This window comes from Schistocerca serialis, chromosome 7, assembly GCF_023864345.2.
Source record: "Schistocerca serialis cubense isolate TAMUIC-IGC-003099 chromosome 7, iqSchSeri2.2, whole genome shotgun sequence".
Lineage (NCBI taxonomy): Eukaryota > Metazoa > Arthropoda > Insecta > Orthoptera > Acrididae > Schistocerca > Schistocerca serialis.
In genome coordinates, this window is record NC_064644.1 from 230,493,728 (window position 1) to 230,510,280 (window position 16,553).

Here is a 16,553-nt window from a genome sequence, read left to right on the forward strand (position 1 = left end):
AGCTTTGTTGTCTCAGACATCACTTTTTTCTGGACATGTCACCTATTTTCTGTCAGTGTCTGCTCTAGGGTGCACAGCACCATACATGGGAAGTAACTGTCATGACTTACTGTCTGTAAATAAAATGTCTTGTTGGGTTCAGAGTACCAACTGATTCTGTATTCCATTACTGGAACTGACAGTGCATTATTTTGTTATTCTGTGTTAATGTTAGTTTTGTTATACATCTAAAAATTTCATTTCCATTTTTGTTACGTGTTGGTCACATTCCCATTATATTCTATGTATGATAAACTAATAAAATTTACATGTTTAGATGTAAGAGAGGGCCTCATGATCTAAATATGCATAGGTAAAATGAGAGTATTAGAGTAAATCTGTTGATATTAATGAACTTTACTACACAAAAGTCAGTTGTTTCTGCTGCATTAATTTGAGATAATTGTAAACAGTATCTCGTTGTTTGTAGACAGTTAAACAACTTTCGTACTGAAATCTTCCTGTGATATTCTTATCCATCTTCTGAAATTTGAAATTGGTATTTGGTCTTAAGAACATATAACTTTTGTTTCAGAGATCATTGCGTCGTCCCTGAGGTAGCAACGGGTCCGTCCACAATGGGGAGCACATCTCAACAGTACTGTCTACGTTGGAACAACCATCGAGCAAATTTGCTGGCTGTTTTTGATGATCTCCTCCGCAGTGAAGCTTTCACAGATGTTACTCTAGCATGTGAGGGTGGAACTTCAGTCAAATGCCACAAAATGGTGTTGGCTGCGTGTTCTACCTACTTTCAATCCTTGTTTTCTGAAGTGCCATGCCAGCACCCAGTCGTAGTGCTCAAGGACGTCAAGTATGGTGAGATGAAGGCGATACTCGAGTACATGTACCGAGGTGAAGTGAATGTTGCACAAGATCACTTGGCTGCCTTGCTAAAAGTAGCTGAGGCACTCAAGGTCAAGGGTCTCGTCGAAGAAAATGGCCCTCTTGCTGGACGACATGGCCATGTACATGGCCACAGCCACGATCGTCGTCCTGATGATGTGGGGCCTGCTCACTCCCCACCTGGTACCACGACACCTGCGGCGGCTCCACACAGCAGTGTTTCTCCGACAAACCCTACGGGGGCAACTTCAGGAGCGACTGCAGGCTTTGATCGCTCCGGACCTTACAATCTGTATGGTAAATCCCCAGTCGGAGAACGAACTGGTGCCGGAGGAGGTGGGGGACGCTTGTCACTGCCAGTATGGGCAGTTCCGGGTCTGCCCTTGCCTCACCATCCGGCACCAATTCCCCCACCGAGTCACCCACATGCAGCAGCAGCTGGTGTTCTTGGAGGCTGCTACGATGCGGCTTCAGACATGTCTCCACTGAAACGCAAGAAACTCCAGAGCCTCTTGCTGAGTCGAGACACACCCATACTTCGCACTGTGCTCGGACAGGGACAGGGCCAAGCTGACTCTTCCCAGCAGCCGATGTCTCTTGTATGTCAACCTGACAGCCATGAACGCGTGAATTCCAATGGATCAGATATTGATACTGACAGGGTTTGTCTGCATTTGTCTGTTATTCTTAGGCGTAATAAGACTTGTGTACTGCCTTCTCAGATATATGTGTAATGTTGTAATACTAAAAATAATGCAGTGTTTTTTCATAATATTTATTTCAAATGTTATCTAAACATACACAAAACCATATGGAAACACAGGAACCAGTAATGATAGAGTGTTTCAGAATTCATCCTCTTGATGGAGGGAAAACCTGTAGAGAGAAGGAGCTCTGTAAACTGTGAAAGTTAGCATTTGAAAGGTCCAAGAAGCAAATAAAACTTCTTAAAATACATCTTTATTGCCCCTGTAAGAATTATTTATTTTTAAAATCCATTACTGCAGTTAAGTGAATAATTGTGAAAATTTTATGATTTGACCTGTGCTAAAATATGATGTTTGGGCATGAGATGTGTGTCAGTTTTGATCAGAAGAACCAGCACATGAATATCATTCAGTAGCTCTTGAATGATGTCAAGGATGATCCTGATTTGCTCAAAAGGGTCTTAACTGGTGACAAAACATGGTTTTACGCTTATGACATTGAAACCAAAGCCCTTTAATCCCAATGGAAGCATCCCAGAGAGCCAAGACGAAAAAAGCACGCCAAGTTCAATCAAACGTCAAAATTTTGCTCACTGTTTTTTCAATTACTGTGGCATAGTGCATCATGAGTTTTTGCTCAGGGTCGTATGGTCAATAAGGAGCGTTCCTTTTGATATTTGCTAAAGGCCAAAATTACAATAGCAAAGTTTAAAAATAAACTATTTTAACAATCAAGATCTATTAAATAATTTTTAAAAAGTTATCCAACAAGTGCAGTGTCGCAAAGCCAAGTAACAATGAGGAGGAGAAAAAAAATACCTGGTAAAAAAAAATCAAGACAGATGGGCATGCATACATATCAACGTGTGCCCAGTTGTCATGACTAGATGCACACAAATGCACACACACATGAGTGCCATGTAATTAAATTGAATAATTGACATATTCTACAATTGTTTCATCCATAAAATGCAGATCACTGAGTAGAAACAATGACAACTAAGTGTAGGCTTTTAAATAGTGAGTCGTCTTAGCTCCAGGTTTCATGATAAGTAGGAGGAAAATGTATGAAGTAGAGAGTGTAGACAAAAATGAGCAACATCTACATCATGGAACGGTCAAGTGAACCCTGTGCCAATTGTTAATTTCAGCAAGACTTATCTCCATCATGGCATCGTACACTTTTTTTTTAGTCTAAGAAAGGACTTCGCCATATGGGCATAGTCTTTCCTTTTTGAAAATATAATTTTTTGTGAATTTTATTAACTTACCGAGTAATGCCTCTTTCAGTTTGCAGAGCTGATAGATTTTCATGTGACAGTGAATTTCTTATTCTGCATCATTTTTATTCTTACTTTCTGATTGGCAAAAGTAGATATTACACATATGAGGTGTCTTCAAAAAGTAAGATGACTTATGTTTTATGAAAAATGTTTATTTATTCATCAATACTCATGTTTTCCCCTTCAAAGTAATCCCCCTCAGATACAATAAACTTGTGCCAATGCTTCTTCCAATCCCAGAAACATTTCTCATAAGCACTTTCTGGTACTGCCTTTAGTACTTCCAGTGGTGCATTTTTTTTTACCCCAATCATTGATAATCTTTGTGCTTTCATGGGTCTGTTCAGTTTTGGGAACAGGAAAAAGTCACAGGGGGCAAACTCTTGTGGATATGGTGGCTGAGCCATGATTTTGTCATGTTGTTTTTGACCAAAAAACCTCTCACAAGTAATGATGAATGAGCAGGTGTATTGCCGTGATGCAAAAGCCATGAATTGTTTTTCCACAATTCTGGACTATTTTTGTATATTGCTTCTCACAAACAGAACATAATATCAAGATAATACTCCTTATTGACCATACAACCCCGAGGCAAATATTCATGATGCACTATGCCACAGTAATTGAAAAAAACAGTGAGCAAAATTTTGACGTTTGATTGAACTTGGCATGCTTTTTTCGTCTTGGCTCTCTGGGATGCTTCCATTGGGATTAAAGGGCTTTAGTTTCAATGTCGTAAGCGTAAACCCATGTTTTGTCACCAGTTAAGACCCTTTTAAGCAAACCAGGATCATCATTGACATCATTCAAGAGCTCCTGAATGATGTTGATGTGCTGGGGTGTCCAGAGCAAGGTTCGTCATTGGCCTCTTGTTGGCCATCTTGGAAGAGCTTGTACCACTTGTAATTTTTTTTTCTTTTTTTTTTTTTGGAGCAGACTCCACTGCCAACATGTCAAGTGCTTTAGAGCACTTGATTCCAATATTCACACAAAGTTTGATGTTTATTGTTTGCTCCATTTTTTATGATACTCAAAAGTCACACACTAAAATACATCTAACATTTCTATCTGTCAAAAACAAACAAAGTATGCTGTACACTTGAAACTGTGAATATATGTTCAGACATGTCTACCAAAATAACAAAAAAAAAAAAAGATCAATAATCAAATGTACATTGCCCGCACAATTTGAAAAGTCATCTTACTTTTTGAACAAACCTCATACATCCAATGAGCTTGGGTTCTATGCTTCTCCAGGAAACAAATGTTTAGCAAACTGTTGCTGTGAAGTGTGCCATTGATTCATGTATGCATAGTGTGCTGAAAATCCTACTGTGAAGGAGAGCTTTCAGTGATATGGACAGAGCCTAATGAACAGGCACATGGAGTTACTGTAGGCTGCTTCTGTAATGTATACTATCAAACAATTACAACTAACACTAATCCACTCAAATTTTTAACTATTGGAAGAATTTCTAGATTACTTTTCTTATTCTGTAAATCAAGACATTACATTTACTAATAGGAAAGTAGCCACTCTGAATAAAGCAATTGCTCTTCCTTTACTTGTTTACTTCTTCATATGAAGCATTTTTGTAACTTTACTAATCTCGGAGAACATTACCAGCAGTCCATTTACTTGAAGACTTAAAACTGTTTATTATGAACATCAGTGATAACTGGAATTTACATCTGTGAGTCCAGGTGTTCTGAGAAATTATAGGAGTGGCCCTTAAGGTTCTGTTTTATTTCATTTTTGAATATATGTAGATTTACAGTCTCCTGCTGTGTGTTTGCCAGCAATCTGTCAGAGACTAGACCATACCATGAAATTCCAATCTGAAACCTAGACAGGACACTGTGTCTAGAGGTTTATACAGCATGTGTCATAATTAATGGTGTAAACACATACAGCTGAAAGTACACAATACTGGTAGCAAAATAGTCTCAGTAAACTTAGGTCCATAATGAACAATTATTTGTGACTTCGTGGGTATCAGCCACAACTGACTTGATTCTGTGTAAACATAGTCCTGTTGAGGAAAATGGAACAATGCTGTACAACATCAAGAAAAGTTATTAGAGATACTTTGATAGAAGTACAGGTGTTTTGAATGAACTCGACAACAATTACATGACTGTACTCATAGTTAAAGGGGGTGCTCAAATTGTCATCCTTTTATTTCGATGCAGGCCCATACCTATCAATACAGTGAGTTTCAAATCCTTTTAAACATGCCTGTATCATTTTAAAGTTCCTGACAAGCATTGACAAATCTCTGCTCTATTTCTTCAACTGTGTTAACTGGATGGCATACACTACACCTTTAATGTGGCCCCAAACATAGAAATCCTTGGGGTTCAGATCAGGTGATCTTGGAGGGCATGCCCAATCTATCTTTGACCATACTGACATGTTAGATGTCATCTCACTATAGCAGCAAAATGTGCTGGTACTCCATCATGTATGTACCACATCCTCTGTCACTGCCCTGAGGGAACATCCTCAAACTGTCCTATAAGATGATGCCACAGAAACAGTAGGTAATTCTTGACTTTGAGTTTGTCTGGTAGCATTTACATCCCAAGATGATGATCACATACAATGAGAAAAGTCACGGATAGGAAGACTCATGCACAGCATGTGGGTTGGAGCACAGATGACTTCAAATATGAGAGTTGTGGTAATCAAACACAGTACCATGAGTGAACCCTGCTTTACATGTATATAAAATGATGTTAACAAAGTAGGGTTGCCTACAGCTTGTTGCTGCGTATGCTGATGGAACGTACACAGTACTTACTGGAGGTGGTACAAGTACATTGCACAGCAATGTGTTATTCTCCAAACACTATTGTGGCTAATTCCAGGAATTTGTGTGGCAAGTTGACTGTTTCCAGCACTACATCTTCAAGCACAGATGTAATTAGTGCACCCCTCCTGCTTCTGCAGCACGTGCAAAGCTTCCACTTTCTCGGAGGCATTGGTGCACTCTTGTAAATGTTCAACTCTTGGAATCCTTTGGAACCATGAAGCCACAATTATTTCACAAACAGGTTACGTGTGAACCTTTGTTTACTGAGACTTCCTTATTTGTATCGTCATGTACTTTAAACTGTATGTGTGTATGCCATTAGTTATGATGTATCCTGTATATAAAGGATGAACCAAAATTCGTGCACTCAGACACCAAGTGTGATTCTTTGAATACTAACAGTACACAAATGACACTAACAAAATGTTGCCCTGTGCATATTTTTTTGTAGAAACTGAATATCAAAGAAAGGCAACTTGAGAATACTGTAGTCACAAGTACAAGTGTTGTCATTCAATACTGAGTACCTGTTCTGCCCAGTTAGTGTGCTGGGTACATTTTTGCATTACAATTCTTGAATTCAAGGGTTTGTTTCCAATTCTAGCCTTAATTTTTTTTAATTTTCTGATTTTAGACTACAGGGTATGGTATTTGGCTTCTTAAATGTTGTACAGCAGGTTTCAACAAAACACTTGTAATTGTTTAAGATTAATACAGAAATAACAGATCAATTGTTTCTATTATTCCTCTTTTAAAGACATATTATGTCTTTAAATGAAACCAACTCCACACCTCTTCTGTTAGTCTACTCTGCTCCTTTTTTCCTTGGTAGTTTTCCTGCAACCATGCTAATCACACTGTGGCATTGTCTTGAGTCCATGCTCACCACCACGATAAGTAATTTATTTTTAACTTATCATTACTCTTTATTGATATTTCTGACATGTGATTGTTATGTTCAGTTTTGAAAAAAAAAAATAATAGTAATTGTGAGATACATATTGCTTAAGAAACATTGGTCAGGGGAAAAAATTTAAAAAAATAAAAATATTAAACACAACACACTACACTAACTGGGCAGCACGGTACATACTATTGTTAAAGATATTTGTCATACATGTGATTGCCGGATTAGCATTCTTTGGTATCCATTTTCTACTGAAAATATACACAGAATGAAATTTGGTTATAGACATTTTTTTTACTGTTAGTACACAAGGAATCACACTGTAGCATCTGAATGCACAAATTTTGATTCACCCTGTATATAGTATATACAGTAAATAGCATTTATACACACATCAAAAAAGATTTTGCATCACCTTAGTTCCGAGAGTTCTGGAACCTGTATAAAAAATTGGAATAGAGATCAACATAAACATCATTTCCATACTTTTTATTGCTCATGAAAACCACACATTGCATGTTGTACCACCACACAGCGAGACCTTCAGAGGTGGAGGTCCAGATTGTTGTACACACCAGTAGTTTAATACCCAGTAGCACATCATCTTACATTGATGCATGCCTGTATTCATCATGGCATACTATCCATCAAGGCATTGATACTATCCATCAAGGCATTGTTGGTCTAGATTGTCCCACTCCCCAATGGCAATTCAGCGTAGAGCCCTCAGAGTGGTTGGTGGGTCACGCCGTCCATAAACAGCACTTTTCAATCTATTCCAGGCATGTTCGATAGGGTTCACATCTGGAGAACATGCTGACCACTCTAGTCGAGTGATATCATTATCCTGAAGGAAGTCATTCACAAGATGTGCACAATGGAAGCATGAATTGTCATTCATGAAGACGAATGCCTCACCACTATGCTGCCATAGGGTTGCACTATCAGTTGGAGAATGGCATTCATGTGTCGTACAGCCATTACGGCGCCTTCCGTGACCATCAGCGGTGTATGTTGGTCCCGCATAATGCCACCCCAAAACAGCTAGGAACCTCCACCTTGCTGCACTCGCTGGACAGTGTGTCTAAGGTGTTCAGCCTGACCGGGTTGCCTCCAAACACGTCTCCTACAATTGTCTGGTTGAAGGCATATGCGACACTCATCAATGAAGAGAACATGATGCCAATCCTGAGTGGTCCAGTCAGCATTTTGTTGGGCCCATTTGTACTGCGCTGCATGCTGTCATGGTTGCAAAGATGGACCTCGCCATGCACGTCGGGACTAAAGTTGCACATCATGCAGCCTATTGTGCACAGTTTGAGTTGTAACATGATGCCCTGTGACTGCATGAAAAGCATTATTCAACATGGTGGCATTTGCTGTCAAGGTTTCTCCAAGCCATAATACATTGGTAGCAGTCATCCACTGCAATAGTACAGTAGTGACCCATGGCTGGCCTGAGCAAGGCATGTCATAGTCAGTTCCTGTGTCTCTGTATCTCCATCATGTCCGAATAACATTGTTTTGGTTCACTGTGAGATGCTGGGACACTTCCCTTGTTGAGAGTCCTTCCTGGCACGAAGTAACAATGCGGACACGATCGAACCGTGGTATTGACTGTCGAGGCATGGTTGAACTACAGACCACCTGAGCTGTGTATCTACTTCCTAGTGGAATGACTGGAAATGATCGTTTGTCGGACCCCCTCCTTCTAATAGGTGCTGTTCATGCAAGGTTGTTTACATCTTTGGGCGGGGTTAGTGACATCTCTGAACAGTCAAAGGGACTGTGTCTGTGATACAATATCCACATCTGTCTTCCCAAGTTCTGGGAACCGGGGTGATGCAATACTTTTTTTTGATGTGTAAACAGTCAAGGCATAATTTTAAGGACATTTTATTATATGATATATTGCTTCATGTGTGTATTAAGTGTAATGACGAGAAAGGAAAGCTAATCTGTTGGTAATTAGTCTTAGACATGTAGTTAATAATAATGATCTTATATAATGAGCAGCTGTTTTAATTAGAAAATGATTCCATCCTCAATTTAGGCTGTGAAATAGAAAATTAAATATGCAGTTTTCTATTTCAGCAAATTGTGAAGGCAGAACAGTCTGTTGAAGAGGAAAGGTCACCTTATACTGATATATCTAACATGGATGAAGATATCAGTGAGAAGGTATGTGTATTTCTAGCTTCTCCACCCCTTTATAGTTCTTATGTTAGTGAAAATACTGATTTTTTGTGACTGTATTGTGATAAATAATTATATATATATACATACATTTTTTTTACAGAACAATAAAATGATGCTTTCGCAGACTTTCCCTAATGACATGAGAGGTAAGTTGAATGGACACAGTCTGTTGTACAGTAATATTAATCCATTAATGCTCATCTATTAATGTTCTTACCTTTTTTGATTTGAATTAGTGGGAGATACCTGTGAACAGCAGTCTTTTAAGTACGTGTAGTTCCAGTTTCAGATTTTTCCTTTTTCTGTGCAGATCAGCCAGATGTGACTTTGATTTAGTGTTTCATCACATTTAGCCATCCATAGCTGCCTCCTCTTTGTGGCTCAGAACCACTGACTTTGTTCTAGGATAAGCATCTGGGATTTTTATTTTAACTAAGTCTCCAAGAAAAAAAAACTTCCTGTCTCTTCACAGTCATTGTAATTTACCAATTTGTGACAAGTATTTTGAGTTTCATGTTTGAAATGAAACAAACAAATATGCCGCCTCTACAACAGAATTCCACTGAATGATCAACATTTCTGAGTAAAATCAATAGCTAAGAGACCAAGGTTTTTCATTAATCAGGATTGTCACAAGTTCTAGAAATCAGGGAAAGTCAGGGAATTTCAAAAGTGTCAGGGAAATTCGAAGAAAAAAAAAAAACACTGGAAGCATCTCATTTTTGTCTCAGTAGAAGAAATGATTTGTTTACGGAGAAGTCATACATCGTTCCTGGCTGGGTGCAGCTGTGTACGTGCACTGCTTCCCTGCTTCCTCATTCTTACTGCTTCTCCCCTTCCTACTGTTCCCTTTAGCTTGCAGTCAGTGCTGTTACCACTTCTTGCTGCTAGACTAGCAGTTGACAATGAGAGGGAGGGAGGCGTGAGGAGTGGTTTTGTCTGGATCTGATTCTCAGAGACTGTTGATGCATTGGCTGGAGATCATGGTCATGTGTGCATGAGTTCTGTCTGAGTGATTTTGTGAAAGTTTGTGTGCTCTTGTTTTCTGACAAAAGCTATGGCTGAAAATTTAGTTGTGAGAGTGTGATTGCCTTTTCTTTGTGCCTGTCTGTGGCTGAGCAATCCTCTTCGCAAGAAGTCATTAATACGAGGGGGTACCCAAAAATAACCGGAATTTCTTTCTGGAAAGAATATACTTAATTGCTTTCAAATACAACCTTTATCTCCTTCGAAGTATTCTCCATTAGCATTAATACACTTGTGCAAACATTCATTCCAGTGTTCGAAGCACCTTTTTAATTTGTCCTCTTTGATACCTGCTAGCACTTTCATGACATTGCGTTTTATGTCTTCCACATCTGCAAAACACTTCCCTCTCAAGTCTCTTTTCATCCTCGGGAATAGGAAGAAGTCCGAGGGTGCTAAATTCGGTGAATAGGGAGCATAGGTTAAGGTAGTCATCTTCGTTGAGGCCAAAAACTGGCGAATGCTGAGAGCCGTGTGCGCGAGAGCGTTGTCGTGATGCGGGAACCACATGCCAGAATCCCACAAAGCCGGACGTTTTCGCGACAAACTTCTGCGAAGCCGTTTCATAACCTCCAAATAGAATTTTAAGCTTACTGTCTGGTTTTCAGGAACAAATTCAGAGTGTACGATCCCTTTGATGTCAAAAAAACAGATCAACATCATTTTCGCATTTGATTTCACTTGTCGAGCTTTTTTTGCTCGAGGTGACTTCCATTGTGATGACTGTTGTTTACTTTCTGTATCGTACCCATAGCACCATGACTGTAATGATTTTGTTGAAAAAATGTGGATCATCTTTGAGTGCATCCTTCATTTCGAGACAGGCTTGAATGCGACAATCCCATTGATCTCCGGTAAGAAGCTTCGGCATGAATTTTTCTGCCACTCTTTGCATCCCCAAATCGATGGTCAAGATGCACTGAATTGAGCTGCAGGACAACGTGGACAAGTTCTCGAGTTGGTCGATTGTCCTGCGTTGATCTTCACTGATGAGATCACGGATTTTGTCGATGTTGTCTTCGCTTCGAGCAGTTGAATGTCGACAGGAACGGGGCTGATCTTCAACCATCATGTCTCCCTCTTTAAACCGAGAAAACCATTCATACACTTGTGTTTTACTAAGAGCATAGTCTTTGTAGGCTGTCTGAATCATCGCAACAGTTTCTGCTGCGTTCTTGCTGAGCAAGAAACAAAACTTCAGTGCCACACGTTGTTTGTAAGAACTAGCCATTTACTCGTGTCATGTCTGCACTGTACGCACACTCAAAGAACTGCTGCACTGTTGGGTGATGCCACATGGCAGAATGACTCAGCAGAGCTCCTACTACAACCCTCTGCTGTCGCAACCTGCTACTAGAAGTACACGATGTGCAGCATTACTATTCCGGTTACTTTTGGGTCCCCCCTCGTATTGATTCTCAGAGTAGTCGCACAAGTTATCTGTTGCATGGATTGAGCACCACGGTGAAATTTCATCAACATGGTTTGTGCAACATGTGAATAGATGGCCACAATAGTGGACTTCAATGACGGGCCAAAACCGCCAGCCATTTTTGTGGGTATCTCTGACAGATTGGGTCTGCCGATCTGAAGCTCATTGTTTCCCACTGCTGTGCCTTTCAGATCTAGTCTCACTGAGCTGCCCAAAGGCTGGCTCTGTTTGTGTGTGGCATAATGCAGCAGATTTTCATGGTTTATCCATGGACCCAGGACTGCACGCTCCTCAGCTGGCCAGAGGCCAGTGGGTGATGTATTTCAGAAATTGCGACTGTCTCTCCACAAGTACATTGTACAGCGCAGTGTTTTAGACATTTTATTTATTCTAGTATGTTATGGCACTTTGAACATAGGTCATATATTAGAAAGTATGGGCGATAAGAAGAAAAAACTTGTGGCAGCCATTGGCTGTTTGTACACTATGTACTCACATATTTCTCGAAAGAAAAATCACACAATACCTGTAGAATGAAATGATCATGTGGCATTGATGTCTGGGAGGCCACATCCAGGGAAGTTCGGGTGTTGAGTTGCAAGTCCTCATTCAGGTGATATTACATTGGGTGACCTGTGAGTCAGTGATCATGAAGTGATGATGAGGGCAACAGAACACTCAATCCACTAGCAGAGAAAATCTTCAACCTGGCTGGGATTTGAACCTGCACCCTCTGCGTGGTAGGCAAACATGTTACCACTCAGCTAAGCAACCTGACACACAATACCTCTAAAATAATAGACATAATACATTGGATAATACCTGACAATAACGAACTTAGTAGAATCAACATTTTATTGGTGGACACCTATAGTGTTTGTTTACACAACTTTTCCCTGCCTTATACACTTGTTTCAAGAGGCCTATTTTTTTCCAAGGGTGTTTTTTTTTAAGATCAGTGAAGGTGCTTTAAACCTGTCTTGCAACTCCAGTGAAATGCACATTTTTGTCACCAAATGTGTTTCGTTTTAGTGAAATAAAATAACATCAGTAGTTTGGCTTGCTTTCTCCACCTAAAAACAGTTCATTACAAAAGATGTTGATGTCAGTACTTGAGATTTTTGCTCACATGTTTAGGAATACAGAAGTCACATTTTTGTGAAGTCTTTATTCACCCTTGAAATCTCAAAATTTGTCAAGGAAAAATGTTAAAACTTGTATGGAAATTAGGGAATTTCACTTATGGAAACTTGTGGCAACCATGTTAATGTTTTGTATTACTTTACAGAATTTAACTCATATTCTCTTGGATGCATTGATTCAGTGTGTTCTTCTTATGCCAAAAGCAAGTGCATTAAGATGAGGGTTCTTTTTACGTGAGTCCAGCAGGTCTGAACTTCTAAATGTATTTACCATCAAGCATATGCTTCTGAAATTTTCCTGAGTTATTGATTTGTCATAGATTAGGATATGCATAGTGAAATGTAGACAGTGTACAAATATACAGGGTGATTCTGTGATGATGATACAAATTTCAGGGGTGATGGAGGAAGTAAATGTGTCAGTTTGTGGTATGGGACCCTGGTCTGGAGGCAGTGGAGTCAAAAGTTGTAAGTGGAAGTAGTTCTGATACCTCTGCCAGAGGAATAAATGTTCTGGTGGTGTTGTTGCTAAGATTGGATGATGGGCAACTTTCAGAGGTGGCAGTATGGACCAAAACAAGAAAAAATGTCTAGTAAGCATGCGCTCAGAAATGATTACCACAAGAACTATGTTCTTTTTCATCTTTGATACTGTGAAACATATCGCTTTTACTGCAAGCTCTTTGGTTCCCATATTTTTGGAGGAGGTAGTGTGGAACAAAACAAGGAAAAAAGTCCAGGCTGTAAAATACATATCTTAAAGAGTTATGGGCAGGCCTCAGTAGAAGAGATGTGTTTTACATTTTTGAAAAAGGCCTTGATGGCTGAAAGCTTCTATTGTGACAGTCTTTTTGTTGTGCCTATCTGCAACTCAGCATCTCTGCTGTATGCTGAGTGGCAGCTTTCCTTTTCATACTGTTGTTACATTTCTGCTTAACTTGGTTGTTTCCAGACCAGCATTCCTTACCTTTATGCATTAGAGCAATGTTCTTCATGCCTCTTCAGAGTGGCTCACTCCGAGCTGCCATCCTGCTATTGCCAAGGAGTAAAAGGGTCTGATGATGATCCTATAAGAGATTGAAATCAATCACAGAATGAAATAAGTAACTTATATGCAGTCAAGACTGCTTATGCAGTCAAGACTGCTTTTATTGATATAGCAATACATTTCCCCTTCTACATCATCCCTGAAAATTTGTAACATCATCACCTGGATGTAAGTGAATTTACCAGTGTAACAGTGAAGCAAATTGTCTGGAGAAACTGGAATTCTTGGAGAAACTACTGTTACCAAGATAGGGGACCACAAAACATTCTGGGAATTCTGAAAGACTCAGTGGGGATTTCAGAAGACGGTTGACTGAAATGGAGGGATTGAATCATTTTGTTACAGCTCACTCTGTGTGATTCTGCACTAGAGAACAACTGACTGTCGATGTGCCATTAGATGAGGCAAAATAGTGCATCCTCTTAGAGAGGAGGCAAAATAGTGCATCAGTAGTGTTTGTTGTTCAGCCATGGTCACCTATCATGTCACCAGATCTGAATACAAATTGTGAACTCAAAGAAATATACTAAAGAGAGTGGGAGAGATTGGATATGGGGTGGTTGCAATACTACTGCTGCATAAATTGTACTTGTTCTTAGTGTCCAGTGCAACTCTTGTGGTAATAATTTACTAAATTTCATCTTAGTGAAACTCCACACCATATACTCCAGCTGTTTTTTCTTCTGACCACTGGAAATTTTGTGGCATGGACACACAGGCATACCGACTCTCAGAAAACAGAAAGTGTTACAGCTTTTGCTTGTCGAGTTAATATGTTGTGTTTCTTTTGTGTCACCCTTAATGAACACAAGTAGCCATAGGCATATAAAAATGAAAATTAACACCAAATGTTCAGTGCATAAGCTGAAATGCAGATAACAGAGTAAGGCTATTAGCATGATGCCACTAGTTAGAATTACAGTTTTTGAGGTTTTATGTAGTTTGTTTCCTCTTATTCCAATCTGCAACATATGGTTTAGCTCACACTGATTTTCAGTTTACACCCATTTTCTTCTGTCCTGCTTCCATTAACTGTAGTTTGATATTTGACTGTTACTGTCTGTCTTTTTGTTTATTTACTTTTTATTAGTAACAGGATAGAGCCTTCAGTTTTGTACAGAGTACATACTGTACATGATTTAGTGTAAAGTTGCACTTTAAAAATGAATTTAACAATTGCAGTTTATAGCAAATTACTTTAAAAATATGAACTAAAGTGTTCAGTGGCTTTTATATCCATTTTGTTCTGCTGTTCACAATGTCTCATACAAATGTATTTGTATTTAATTTGTTCTCATAAGACTCACTCTATGATGATTAAGGCATATCACCATTTTCACAATTTAATTTGTTCATATTGTGTTACTTGTAGCTGATATTAAATAACTCTAGTTGAAGTATTTTTCTTCATCCTTCTGACAGAAAATATGTGTAACACAGCTGTATCATCTGGAATAGCAACATACGTCCCTACGCAGAAACCAGAATGGAAACGCTATAAACAGTACACACGGAATGATATAATGTCAGCTATTGAGGCAGTACGGACAGGTATGAGTGCATTACAAGCTGCCCGCAAATATGGTGTTCCTTCACGCACACTTTATGACAAGGTGAAGAAAATGGGTATTACAACAAGTCGACCTTTCAACAAGAGAGGTTCCAATGTCAGTCCTGGAGGATATTTCCCCTATGGAGGAAATGGAGGTTCCAGTGCTGTTTTTGGAGGAGGTGGAACATCAGAAGGTGATGACCAGGTACCAACAATGGAACCACTTTTCCTGCAGCATGCACTTGATGGCATGAAACGTGAAATTGGAGAACGAGAAGTTGCAGTAGCAGCCGCTGCAGCTGTAGCAGTAGCAGCCTCAGCAGGTGGCCCTGGGTCTGGAGGAGGATCATCAAGTCCAGGTGAGAATGGACGCTCCCCCAGTCCTGGGCTTGGGCACAGCCCAAAATATGGTAGCCATGATAGTGCAACACCAAGCCCACCAGGTGACGGTTCTCAGCCTGGTACAGTTTCCACACCAGTAGCAGATGAGGACAGAGTTGAAGATCTGTCGGTAGCGGGTACTCGTAACAAAGATGGATTGTCAGCAACTCGAGTAATAGTCCCATTGGCTGGAAGGAAGGATGATGATCAGCCATTGCCTTCAATGCAACAGCAGCAACATCAACATCAGCAACACCAGCCACAGATCCAACAACACAACAGCCTTGAAGGCACTTCAGCTGCAGACTGATATACAGTACCTCGGCAAGTGTTTACACAATGCCACGAGACTGTCATACTCTGAAGACTGCTGTAGTTAAGTAGAATACCAGATTTTTAATTTGTTGTTACAACTTCATTTTACACACGTACTGATTATATGGTTGTAGTAAACTGTTCATGCATTTATTATCTTTGTGCAATATTATTTATGTTGAATTGTATCAGAGTCTACATTTGAAGGACAACTAAGAAGTAAACTTCAAAATAATATTTTTTGGAATTTTAGTGGCATTATTCCTTTCTTTGTAGGTGACGAGTGAAGCAGCAATTATTTACAAGCACACATTAAGAATGAAATCAATTTCTTTTTTGTTATATAACATAATTTTTGTGATTTTGCTTGCCATCAGATTAGTGTGATGTAATTGTGGATGTGATTTTATTCGTGTTTGACACACATGTGATAAAATGGGCATTATACTATAAGATTTACTTTTTTGTGGTCAGGTAACATTATAGTTATTAAGAACATCTACGTAACGTTAAACTGCAATAGCCAAGGAAAAGAGTAATTTCCTCTCTGTGGTCAGTAAACAAAGTTTAATGTAGAAATATATTTATAAAAGATGTAACTTTGCTTTCTGACTAGAGTAAACTTTAATCAAATCTGTATAGGATTTTAATGACAGATTCTTTAAACTATAGAAATATTTTATGGCCAAGTGTCTTGTAGGTCATAACACACACAGACACACACACACACACACACACACACACACACAGACACACACACACCCACCCACCCACACACACACACACACACACACACACATATATATATATATATATACACGTACATAGATTACGATAAACCTGCTTTTCATCAAGACAAG

At 39.3% G+C, this 16,553-nt stretch overlaps 1 protein-coding gene across 1 annotated transcript; it reads left to right on the plus strand.

Annotated features, from left to right (window-relative positions):
- The first annotated feature begins 617 nt into the window (after positions 1-617).
- On the plus strand, positions 618-15,909 carry LOC126412989 (uncharacterized). Its single transcript, XM_050082880.1, has 5 exons — positions 618-1,547; positions 8,693-8,779; positions 8,898-8,943; positions 14,886-15,627; positions 15,828-15,909. The coding sequence occupies exons 1-5, from the start codon at positions 618-620 to the stop codon at positions 15,907-15,909; spliced, it is 1,887 nt and encodes a 628-aa protein (XP_049938837.1).
- The last annotated feature ends 644 nt before the right edge of the window (positions 15,910-16,553 follow it).